The following is a 12,863-nucleotide window of genomic DNA, read 5'->3' on the forward strand; positions in this document are numbered from 1 at the left end:
GTTAGGATTTCTTTGTAGATTACAAGTAAATGGAGACCAGTTGTGACTGACACAAAATATTTGTCTTTCATTGACTATTATATGAGCTGTGAAGTAGTTGTTTCTTAAAGTTAATTGTTTGGTTAAGAGATGAGTACTATAGTAACAACAACCAATGATTTGTCCTGAAAATCCTTTTATTGTTTGAACCAGAGAATTATATTGCGATTACTTCACAATTTTACGATTAGTGGGAATGATGATGTTGACATTTTGTTGGATCTGTACCAAACAAACATGTTTACTTATAGCCGGAGAACAAGATTTGTAGACCAGGGAATCTCTACAGCACCACAGGACTTCATTATAATGCTGTTTATTTGGATATTGCATCTGGCCATACTGTGATTTCTATAATATTTAGATTAATTGTGAATCCCTGAAGCTGAATCACTAAAAATTGTATATTGGTTATCAAAATCGATGTTTTGCCTGTATTTGATATTCTGTATTGACATTTTGCTTTAAAATATAGTATGATAGGATGTACTAACATAGACATTAACACAAAAATATATTTGCCGTGGTGTTTGAAACCAGTTGTACGCAGGATTATATCGTATATCAAAAAACTGATCCCTTCAAGACATAATTGTTTCATTTCACAAAGCAAACTCTGACAATGACAACAATAGACCTGTGTATTAAGATGGAGATAATTAGGTGTATAAACATATGTGCATGACATGAATTACAATTAAAAAGGACTTACTCACCTTGTAAGCACAGCAATTATAAAACACAGAGATGTTATTCTAATACTCTGAAGGTTCAAACTTAATTAAGTGAAAAATTAACAAATTGAAAATGTGAAAATCCCAAAATTAGTTTTAGTTTGGAATGGGTGTGCGTGTTTTTGGAAGCACATGTGATAATCTCACACACTCATACACTCACACAAACACGGCAAACATTGTCTTAATGTGTATTTCATGTTTTCTTTGTGTGTGTGAGGGTGTTCTGTACATAAGTTCATGGCATGCAAGGGATTTCCCCCTTGCTTTAAACTTCTCTTCCAAAGAGGATAATTGTACACAAGACGACTGAGCTCTCAGATCAAATTATTCTCTTTCCTGTGCCTCCGACCCCGAACTCATGCTGCTCTCTACTTTCGTTGTTATTTCTCAGCCCAGCCATGTGCAGTGGGAGTTAAAACACACTTGACATTTCCAATATTGTTACGCTACACGGTCATAAATAATTCAGATAAGGAGGAGGGAGAACAAGTTGTGGTTTACCAGAAATAAGAATTCCTTTTGTCTGTACCTAGGGTTAAAGGAATACAATGACATTATTGGAAATTACGCTTGTTGCTTTCTTAGTGGGGGTTACATGAGAAGATCAATATCAATTTCAACACTGTGCATCCATGTGTTTAGTTTAACTTGACACAAAAACAGAAAGCAAAAGGAGACAGTTAGCGAAAGGAATCTTCCAACCACTCCATAGCTGTCATATTTACATTACATATGTATCTTCTTTATTTAACATGTTAAAAATGGAGAAACATTGTAGTGTGTATTTAGTAAGCAGATATCATTATGTACTGGAGCTATTTTCATGTCCTGTCCTCACTGTGAAGTTTCTGACTTTCCTAACTGAGCATAAACTTCTGCTTGCCAGAAAATGTAAACAAAACAATTTTAAAAGGTGTACTTTTCCACTCCTGACAGAAGCCAGCTATTTCACCTTGCCTCTCGTCTTTGTGCTAAGCTAGACTTCACATTTTCTGGACAAATCCCAACAGCAGGGATACACTTGATCTTGGTCTTTTTGATCTAACCGCAAACAAATCTATATAGTAATATACTGACTCTGTTGAACCATTCTGAGTTGTCATATTTAAAAACAGAAAAAAATCAAAAACTATTATTTTCAGAAGATTTTTCACTGCCCTCTTATCTCAGACTGTCGTACTGTCTCTGATCATTTTCTGTAAACTTTGCAGTTGGATAAAAGGGTAACCGAAATTGTTTGAACTTAAGTAGGAAGCAAATTCATGCTTTTTCATAAATTGGTCCAGTCGCTCCACTTCAAAATCACCTCTTAATACCTTTTCTGCAACCATTTTTTGGTCGAACCCCACAGCTCGCATTAAAGTTTTATTGATTTAAAATGGGTTTTAAATGGCAGCACTTGCCAACCTGGTGCTCTGGCACCTTGGCGCCCTTGTTTGTCGATGTGTTATTGATCGCTCTGTGGTGGGCTGCTCCCTGCTGTCCACACCGCTGGGTAGGCAAGCCAGTCATGACCCACTTGTTGGATTGACCCTCTTAGTTCAGTGGACTTGAAAATACATAGATATATGAGAGGGGCCGCGGACAGAGAACATTCAGAAATAAACTTACTTTTGAGTTTTGTTTATCTGTCTGAGTAGGATTCTTTTTCCACACTACCACATTAATTTCAGGTGTGTTGTGCATTAAAGTTTAAAGCTTAAGAGATGATTGACAGACTCTACTAGCCTCTACTTTGCGGGTGACATAATGTGGCACTTTTCCTTTGGCATTAAGGGAGATTTTGTTATGGCACAAAATGTCAATAGTCCTGTTGTTCTAGTGCAAGTGGAGTTAAATTTATTTGGAATTAGTCACATACAGATATGTAAATAAACATGATACAATGTGATAAAGTGCCCCAGACTCTAAAAATCTAATTGAAATGGTCAAAGTATGGTGTTCTAAGTGGTTAGTGAATCAGCTGTATAATTACCATTACTTATTGTCTTTTTTCCTACAGTGCCACAGTACCCAAAGGGCTGCTGCTGAAGGCCAAGCAAGATGGCTTCTCAGACCGGCAGATTGGTCAGATTCTGGGCTCCAGTGAGAGAGCAGCCAGAGAGCTGAGGCTCGCTCATGGTATCAAACCCTGGGTCAAACAGGTGAGCATGACTGGGCTCCTTCTTTGAGTTTCCAGTGTAGGTCAGACAGATACAGATAACTGCAACTGCCCGATTGATCTACACACACCAGAGGTGGGAATAAGTCACACATGTGCAAGTCTCAAGCAAGTCTCAAGCCTTAACCTTCAAGTCTCAAGCAAGTCCCAAGTCATTTTTGTGAGAGTCAAGTCAAGTCAAGTCATGCTTTTCTACTAAGCTGTCATCTCTAATTTCTCATTAAATATACAGCCCCCTCGTGGACATATACAGTATGTGGTAAAGTAAAACCATAGACTGTATTAGGCTAAATTAGCGCATGAATAATGTCACTGTCTGTCAAACATAAAACTAGAGTTGCAATGAGCTTCCAAGGACCCCTAGGAAGGGTAGGCTATGTTGATTCACTGTACATTGTACAAGGGCTGCAACTAACAATTATTTTGGTTGTTGACTTATCTATCGATTATTTTTTCGTTAAGTCGATGAGTCCCGATTATTTTGGCATTTACTAAAATAGAACAAAACAGAAAGATGCATCATTTCAGAAGCTGAAGTCTGTGCATCATGTTTTATCACAGTGTAATACCTAATACCAATTATTACAGTTTTTTTCATTGATTAAATATCTTACAAATTAATTATTAATCCAAATAATAGTGCATCCAATCATAGATTAAGTGGAGCTTAACTAATCATTGTAAAATCGAATTCATGACATTACTGATGTGTACCGATTTAATATCCTACCCATGAATTATTATTGATATCGTCGCTGTTGGCAGAAACCTCTTATTTGGCTAATGTAACTTTTGATTCTACTGGTCACCCTTCAAGTGTTAAAGAGCGCGCAAGCGGGGGGGTGGGCGGGAGCGAGAGAGTGAGCGAGAGAGAGTGTGCGCGTGCGGATGCAGGAGCTGCAGGTTAGAGAAGTCTCTGAAACCAAATTTTATAATTTTGGGAACAGCTGCTGTGCCAGCAGCTCCTTCCAGTTCCATCTTCCAAGTGCTCTGCTCCTGCCTCTCTAGAACAGCTGCAGTCAGTGATGGGTGCGTCACTTGGTTAGATTACAGGTTGCCCGGTTCGCCCACATGCAACAGGAAACATCCGATCAAAAAAATATATATATTTTTAATAATTTGCATATTAATAAAGACAGCAATGACTTGTCGAGTCATTTCATGCAAGTCTAAGTCAAGTCTCAAGTCATGACTAGCAAGTCAAAGTCAAGTCTTTTATCACTGTTAATCAAGCAAGTCACAAGTCCTCAATCTGGCGACTAAGTCTGACTCGAGTCGAGTCACTCTCGAGTGCCCCATCTCTGACACACACAATTAACAAGTTTCCTTTGGACACAAATATGAAGATGTGATATGTAGATGGAATAAATGTTAAAGCTGTCATATCCACGTCATACAGTATTGATGTGTGCTTTGTCCCGATTGTAATTCTTGATTCACAATTTAACATATGAAAAAACTCAGATTGTTCATATATTAGTACTGATATTTTTAACCTCTATTGTCTTTGATGCCTCTCCTCAGATTGACACCTTGGCAGCAGAGTATCCAGCCATGACCAACTACCTGTATTGTACCTATCATGGTCAGGTATGTGGTCCCTGCTAACTGAGAAAAGAAACAAATATTAGTGTACCATTATAATGTATGTGTCCAATCCAATCCTAGAAAATACATTTAGTAGGTAACAGCAATTTCAATAATTTCATTTGTTGTGAAAATAATATACAAATATTAATTGTAAGATGTGTGTGTCTGCTGTGCTTAAGAATGAATGATTCACAAGGGTGCATCGTTTTCACAAGTGTGTATTATTAACAATCATTTTCAATTCATCCATTAGGAGCATGATCTGGATTTTAAAGACCAGGGAATAATGGTTCTTGGTTGTGGGCCTTATCACATTGGTGAGTCAAACAATAAAGGTTTTTTTAAATATACCATTGCCAGTACAATTGTAAAGTTTAAACTTACTATACCGTAGCTACAATATGTTGGCAAGAGTTATTGTAAAGGGTTCATAGAAACTTTGGTCTAAATCCACATATCGAGATAAAAATAAATGGAAGAATATCCTTAAATGGAAAGCAAATGTCTGTCATGCAGTTGTCTATTACACGGAAATTGTGAACTCCTGTTTATGGCCAATCAACTGTTTGATCCACCAGGGAGCAGTGTGGAGTTTGACTGGTGCGCAGTGTCCAGCATCAGAGCTTTGAGACAGATGGGAAAGAGGACAGTGGTGGTCAACCACAACCCTGAGACAGTCAGCACCGACTTTGACGAGTGTGACCGCCTTTACTTTGAGGAGTTGACCCTGGAACGCATCCTGGACATCACCCAACAGGAGGTTAGGACACGATGCTAATATGCCTTTTCTTTATTTGACAAAATTCTAAAAAAAAAACTATATACGTCTTGGCTTTTTTTAAATAATATTTTATTGGAAGGAGCAGTAGTTGTACAAAAGCAAGTACAATGCAAATAGAAGTGATTGTCCCTTCATATTTAGGTTTTTTTTTTTTTACCCCCTACTCCACCCATTGCTGATGCAAAACAGGATGAAGATAAAATAGTATGCAAGGATAATTCATGGATAAGATTTTCATATTGGCAGGCATTCCTAAACACTCTGTTGAAAACCCTACAGCTACCATTGTTCTACCACTGATATTATCAATGATCAATGTTCTACACCCACCTGACTTACAGTATCCTGATTTATGTTACTATCCCAGCATGCATTGGGTTAGAGGCAGGGCACTCTGGATAGGTCCCCAATCTATAACAGGGTTATATCAGTGATATCTACTTATATATTAATGTGTATTGAGTGGAATCTGATTCAAATATTGCATTGCAATCAATTTAGGGCCTCCCCTAGGCAGCTTAGTATTGATCAGTTACACAATAAATATATAATAAAATAAATCACACATGTGAACCAGCTCAAAGGTGGGACACACTAGTGGGAGTTGAACAAAAAACAATATTACTGGCACATAGATGTATTGGTCTAAGACTGGCACACAGCATGTACATAATGGCATAATATTTTCTCTAACTAAAGCTGTCCGGCTTGTTTTTCCGTGACTGTACTGCTCAAGAACAATTCTTTATAAAAAGAAAAAGTCGGAAAAAAACATTAGCAGTGTGACTGTGACTTATTATAATGGAGTTCCCGCAGAGCTGAGCAAAAAAACATTCCCTGTTCAGAGTTGCATGGTTGATGATTAAAATGTGTATAGAAAGTCATATGTAAGCTCAGAAGCTGGGTAAGCGTAGTCCAGTGAGCAAGTAAGCGTAGCTTGTAGCTTTTTCTGCCTTAATCTCCGGGCTGATCTTGGCCATTAAAATTAGCCAAACAACCCCCCCCTTTCTCTGTCAAACAGAAAATAGAAGAAAAGGCTGAATGAGTCCTAATTGGGACATTTATCATTCAGCGCTAAAGGCTCATCTAAGATTGCTTCGGGTTGCTAAGTTACAGGTGTGTGGATATTTTATGGGTTTTTAAGGTTTACTGATCTATCTGTTACAGTCATAGTTCATGCTTACTAAATAGTGTTTTGGGCAAATATATGCTTAGGTGGTAAATTTCACATCATTGAGTTGCATTGGGGTAATTTCATCAGGGTTAAAAGTTGACAAAAAGTTTTTATTACCGAAACTGAAGATACTATACTATACTATACTAAAAATAATGAATTGGCAGTATATTCGAGATACTGATGTACGTATAGGTCTGGTAGTATCATGGAGAAACATTATAATACATCACAATAAACAATTCTCCCATCTAAATAACAACAAAATGACTATTTGAAGTGATTATCATTTGAGTTTAATGAAACTTGACATTAGGCTACCATGATTTCACATACATGACCATCATGTATATTATGATACATCATTCCCACGTATTTGCCCAGTGCTAGTCTGTGGCGTGCATGGAGCCCAGATGACTCTCAAAGACTGCTGTGATTTCCTGTGCATGTTTGTTGGTGTCTGTGTATTAATGTTGTGTTGTGTGTTTGCGTACTAATGTCCAATGACTTTCCCCTGCAGAGGAATTGTAATCCAGTTAAAGTTGCGATGGGATCACAGTGTGATTAAGTGTTGGTTTGTTCAGGGTGATAGCATTACCATCAATCCCTCTCTCACAGCTACAGTCCCCTCTTGCTTTCTGTGTGTGTGTGTGTGTGTGTGTGTGTGTGTGTGTGTGTGTGTGTGGTGTGTGTGTGTGTGTGTGTGTGTGTGTGTGTGTGTGTGTGTGTGTGTGTGTGTGTGTGTGTGTGTGTGTGTGTGTGTGTGTGTGTGTGTGTGTGGAGATAAATACAGCATTAGAGCATGGAGATAAACCCTGGACAGGAGCAAGAGAGCAGGACCATGAATAATGAAGAGATACAACCTGGCATTGCCATGGAAACAGCATCCCCCTTGGATCAGCTAGACAGGAAGAGGGGTTGCATGCTGTTATTAAAAGGAGCATACACACTTGTTCACACACGCACAAACACACACACACTGTCCCTGGTGGTAAGTAAACCCGTGGCACAACCGAGATGAACTGTTTTTGTTTGTCTCATATTTTCACTGTGTGATCAGTGGCCAGGATAATTGGAAGTGGCCACAGGTTTCAGACAGTTAATCTTGGCTGATAGGCATGTGGCAGGAGGTCCAAAACTCCATTTCTTCTCCTTACACTTCTCAGTCTTTTATTCTACCTGCTGTTCTCTTGTTTTATCTTAGCACATTCTTCTTTTTCCATCCTCTCCTCCTCTCCAGGGTTGCTCTGGCAGCATTGTGTCAGTCGGAGGCCAGATCCCCAACAACCTGGCTGCCCCTTTGCACCAAAACGGCGTGAAGATTCTGGGGACGAGCCCCCTGCAGATCGACCGGGCTGAAGAACGCTCCGTCTTCTCCAGTATACTAGATGACCTGGGGGTGGCCCAAGCCCCATGGAGGGCCCTCAGCTCCCTGGTGAGAGGAAACAAATAAATAATGCTTTGTAGGAGTTTTAATGAAATATTGTAGCACGGTATTTTGTGATATGCGTTGTAACAATGTATTATATCTCCATTTCTTTCACTTTTTTTTTTTTTGCTTTGATCGCTTTTGGTAACACACATTAAAAGGATGACCCCTGAGTAACCATATCAGTACCGTACCGTATCATTTCCTCCAGGAAATGTTAGTAGAGGCAGTGAGCTCACTGCATATGGAGACTGTTACTTCCAGGCAAATGACGTGTGCTTTTAAAAGACATTCCCATCTAGGTAAATCTCATTTTCCTAGTTAAGTTAGTAGTTAAGTTATGTAAACCAAAGTTAGTTTGCTGTACATATGGATCTGCTTTAAGAAAATCTAATATTTGCATTTTACACAGAAAGCTATAGGAAATCATATTGTATTGTAAAAACTGAAGCTTTTTTGAACTAAACAGTTTATGCCTATGGAAGATCAAACCTTTATAGTTTATTTTTAGTCAAACTCTATTCAAATATCAACAGTGGATTGAACCAACAAGATGTTCAAACCAAAGTGTGTCAACACTTAAAACAATTAAAAGTTGGGGTTGTCTATGTATTTGTGTGGAAAAATAGCTTATTGTCTGTTTATTAATGTAATTAAATAGTGTTATTTCCAATAATATTTTTCAAATTAGTTTTGACTACCTATCTCTCTAACGTTACCTTTACATCCCTACAACGTCACACCGTTCCCTACAGACAAACTTTCATTATTTGTAGAACTTCCTTCCTCACAGAGGCACTGAACCCCACTACTTTTGTTTAGTGTTTTTCTTGTATTTGGCGCTCTCAACTCGCTCACGGCTACATCAGAATGAAGAACTGGCAGGCCTCTCTGTGGTACATGTGGAGCACTGAAATGTGTCTGCAGTCAGCGCTGAAATATGTTTCTGCCATTACCGTTGCTCATGTATTCAGTTACACCGAGGAGCGATTAGCTGCTACACACAGATAAAGTTCTGTGTCTCTCCAGAGTCTACCTACGTATTCTATTTCCCTGCCGATCGTCAAGAAACGGTTTGTTTTTATTGGGCTGGAATAACTCCAGCAGAGCCGTGGGGAGATGGTTCTTGTGCGTCTCTGGGAAGCTATTTTGTGTTTGTTAATGGTATTCCACCTGGCGAGTGAACAGTGGGTAATGATGGAGAGAAAAAAGCTAGACATGCAGAGAGATGGAGAAGAGAGAAAGAGCGATGATGATAATGATGATGAGGAGGAGGACATACAGCCTTTCTCTCACTGCTAGACTCCTTCAACGACTTTCTTCTCTCATTCCTCAAGTGAACTGAATGGAAGAAAAGAAAATCAAAAAGGAGATGAATTCAAGCCCCTCTTTCTGACTGTTAGGGCACTTATACTCTCCCTTTTACTCTTGATTAGTTCTGTGTGCGTGCGTCTCAATTGAGAATGTGCTGTATGAGAGGGTTGTTAGTATTGTTAGCATGGTCGTACGAGGAAGAGTGCAAACACACACCCTTGATTTGATATTGATTCTTTGTTTTCTGTCTCAAGTGGCTCTAATCATACAGCTTTCTAACATTATATGAATTCCTTACTGATAAATACACAGAGTTGAAATACAAAACAAAGCTCAGGTTAAAAACTTGTGATGGGTGTCAAGCCATCAATCAAACTGGTGTCCTCCTTTTAAAACCTATTTTACTAAATATGTTTTTTAAGAAATTCTTTTCTTAATAATAGAGTTTTTCTGTTGATTTTGTGTTTGTAAGAGTGCTGTTTCTTCTTTGTCTGCCTCAAAATGATTTGTACCAGTGACTGTAAGTCTTGTAGCAATCAAATGTGTTCTCTCACATTCCCCCATTTCTTACTGCAGTTAAAAAGTGAGATAACAGCAGTAACCCAGATTGGCTAAATGTTGGTATTATAACATACATCTACTCATTTATTGGCTCAACACATTTATTGTATGAACTGGTCATTACTGTACGTCTGCAATGGTATATTTTTTTATTTTTTTGCCATTCTAAATTGAATGCAGAATTTATATTTTATTTTTTTCAAATTGGACAACATTGTGAAAACCTTTACAACTAGCTACTGTAAAAGCTTTGTGTAAAACTTGGTGCCAAAAAGAGGCTGTGTGTTTTTCAGTGGATCAAATGTGTGACAGGCTACATGAGTTCTGGCATCACTACCATGACATGATTGATATACTCAAGACTTCAAAATGATAAATAAAGCTTACAACAGTCTACTGTGCTTCTCTCCCTTCACAGGAAGATGCCTTTTCCTTCGCCAACCAGGTGGGCTACCCCTGTCTGCTGCGCCCCTCCTATGTTCTCAGGCAAGTTTTAACACACGTCAGTCAACACACACTGAAACTGCAGTACATGAGATTATTGTATGAGCAGTCTCTTAATCATGAATGTGTAGCATCTTACTCACTGTAAAACCTTAATAACAGGCTCATTTTATGTGTTTTGCCTCAAGTTTGGTACAAACTGCAAGGTCAAATAATCATTACAGAATTGTGTTTTTGTGTGAGATTTCTAGCCAATAAAGTATATTAACAAATTCAAGGAAGAAATACAGGGAAGAAAACAATGCAGTCTTGGTTGGCTGAAGCATCACAAAAATAAATCAATTGAATTTCTTACTAATTTGCAGACTTATTGCTAACTGAGTAGAATACAATTTTAGTTATGATGATTAATGAACTTTACCCACACTACAGCTCATTCTGTTTTGCAGTGACACTTCTGCCCAGTAGATGTCGTGATGAGACCCTGTTTGCAGCAGGGCTGTGTCACTGAGAGTAAACTTGTGTATAAGGGAGTTTTGGGAGACTTTTCATGGTTTGACATGCAAGCTGTGATGTCGTTTTAAAAGCCAATGAGTCTGTACTTGTTAAACACTGTGGGAAGCCCTGAGTGTCATGCACTAGGTCACATTTAAAACTACCAAATATCAAAGTAATTTAATTCAGCGAAGGGATATCCACAAGTATTTAAGTTTTCCACTTGATCTTGAAGTAGCCATAATCATACCATTAATAATATAGAGTTTATTTATTATATATACATTATAATGACCTCTGTTGGATACTAGTAATGAGGATGATTCTCCTCTCTTCCTCGCCAGCATCAGCATCAGCGTCAGCGTAGGGTGAACTCTCTTTGATCTTTTCCCATCCCCAAAGCATTTTCACTCTTCCCCTTTGACATACTTGTTAATGGTTTTTGAATGTTCTTCTTAGCCTCAGTACATATGCACAAACTCACACATTTACACACCGAACACTCTCTTCCTTGTCACATTTATGCTTCATATTTTTTATAACAGTCAAATGCAGACATACAAGTTTAAAGTATTTAGCCCTAAAATATATTCAAGTGATAACTTAAAAGAAACATTCTTCTAACGTATCTTATTTACATACTTAAATCCGTCATTCCTTTTGGTTATGAAAACATTTTATGCAGCAGTGTAATTGCTGTCACATGCCAGCACTGCTAGATAGGACTTTGCAATGATATGCACATGTATTCAGACTGTTTTCAAACTCACCTCTGCTTTTGCTATTTTTGCTAAGCAACTTTTTTTTTATAAGCAAAGCTGCTTCCAAAATGTCAATCCAAAGCTTTAACATTTGGAAACTGTCTCATTTCTTCACAAATCGTTGTTGGCAAGATGGAGTGAAATGCAAATGCACAGGAGTCTTAAGGGAGGTTCTGTCTGTGTGAAAGCAAACCTGTGTGGGTGAAAAATGTCCCGGAGACCTAAGTAATAAACACAAGTTAGTGCTAATTAGCTTACATACTTTTATAAAAAATCCATTAAGTGATTTTGTTGTGATCCCATTGTCTTATAATTGTCTTATTTGTTGAATTTTCCTTCACCCTGGCTGACTTTTGTAGGTGTTGAAAGTTAAAATCAAATCAAAGAGGTGGTGATAAACAAATGTTTCAGACCATCAAACCCATGGATATTATTTGTTCAGACGCACCAAAAAAGTGTCAATCTTGTCATGATGATTTAAGATTAATTTTATTTATTTAGAAGACCAGTGTGTAGGATTTAGTGGCATCTACTGGTGTAGTTGCATATTGCAGCTCACTGGTTTCAACCTCCCCTTCCAAGCGCAAGGGTGGAACTGTGGTGGCCACAAAACATGTGAAAAACGTGAATGGCCATATCTAGAGCCAGTGTTTGATTTGTCCATTCTGGGCTACTGTAGAAACATGTAATGTTCAACATGTGGCAGCCTCCATGGAAAAGGACCTGCTCCTTTTTGTTGTAATAAAAACGTCTCATTCTAAGGTATTGAAAACAGTTCTTATTTTTAAATTATTATACACAAATGAAAACCTGAATGCAAATGAATATTATATTTCAGTTCTGCCAATTGATCCTCCTAAATGTTGCACATTTTTCCCTGCTCTTTGCAATTATAAAATTATAAAATTATAAATTTGACCATTTTCAGGCAAACAAGATAACATTACTTCTGTGATAACTACAACCATCACTGCATTCATCACCCCTACTAATACTTTTGCTCCTACTACTGCTATTGGACAGCAGTAGAAGAAAACCAATTTATGCAAACAAATGATTGTATTCATGTGAAACATCAGTGGACAGTCATGCAGAAACTAGATGGCATTCAAGTCAAGAATATGCCAGCATTTAAATGAATATCGCTGATACTCAAATGAAGGGTCAGTATTCATTTGGGGGTTGGACATATGTCTGCCTTTAAGCAACAGACAACTAAGGAATAAAGATCTGACCCAAGCCTGTGGCCTTCCTCCTTTTCTGTTTCTCTTAACCCCTCCTTTTCAAACAGGAGCATAGCCCAGCTAGCAGTCCAAAATCAAAAACAACAACCACAACAAAACTAGCCTAAATCTGTTGTTTTTTAATGACTAAGTT

General features: G+C 38.0%; 1 protein-coding gene across 1 annotated transcript in view; it reads left to right on the plus strand.

Annotated features, from left to right (window-relative positions):
• cps1 (carbamoyl-phosphate synthase 1, mitochondrial) overlaps positions 1 to 12,863 on the plus strand; it is a 49,587-nt gene that overhangs the window by 16,304 nt on the left and 20,420 nt on the right. Inside the window, exons 22-27 of the mRNA XM_051403918.1 lie at positions 2,779 to 2,920; positions 4,462 to 4,527; positions 4,781 to 4,844; positions 5,106 to 5,287; positions 7,723 to 7,917; positions 10,205 to 10,272. Of these exons, the coding sequence (XP_051259878.1) occupies positions 2,779 to 2,920; positions 4,462 to 4,527; positions 4,781 to 4,844; positions 5,106 to 5,287; positions 7,723 to 7,917; positions 10,205 to 10,272 (717 nt within the window). The remainder of the gene's footprint in view (positions 1 to 2,778; positions 2,921 to 4,461; positions 4,528 to 4,780; positions 4,845 to 5,105; positions 5,288 to 7,722; positions 7,918 to 10,204; positions 10,273 to 12,863) is intronic.

The sequence above is a fragment of the Dicentrarchus labrax genome, unplaced genomic scaffold (genome assembly GCF_905237075.1).
Source record: "Dicentrarchus labrax unplaced genomic scaffold, dlabrax2021, whole genome shotgun sequence".
Classification (NCBI taxonomy): Eukaryota; Metazoa; Chordata; class Actinopteri; family Moronidae; genus Dicentrarchus; species Dicentrarchus labrax.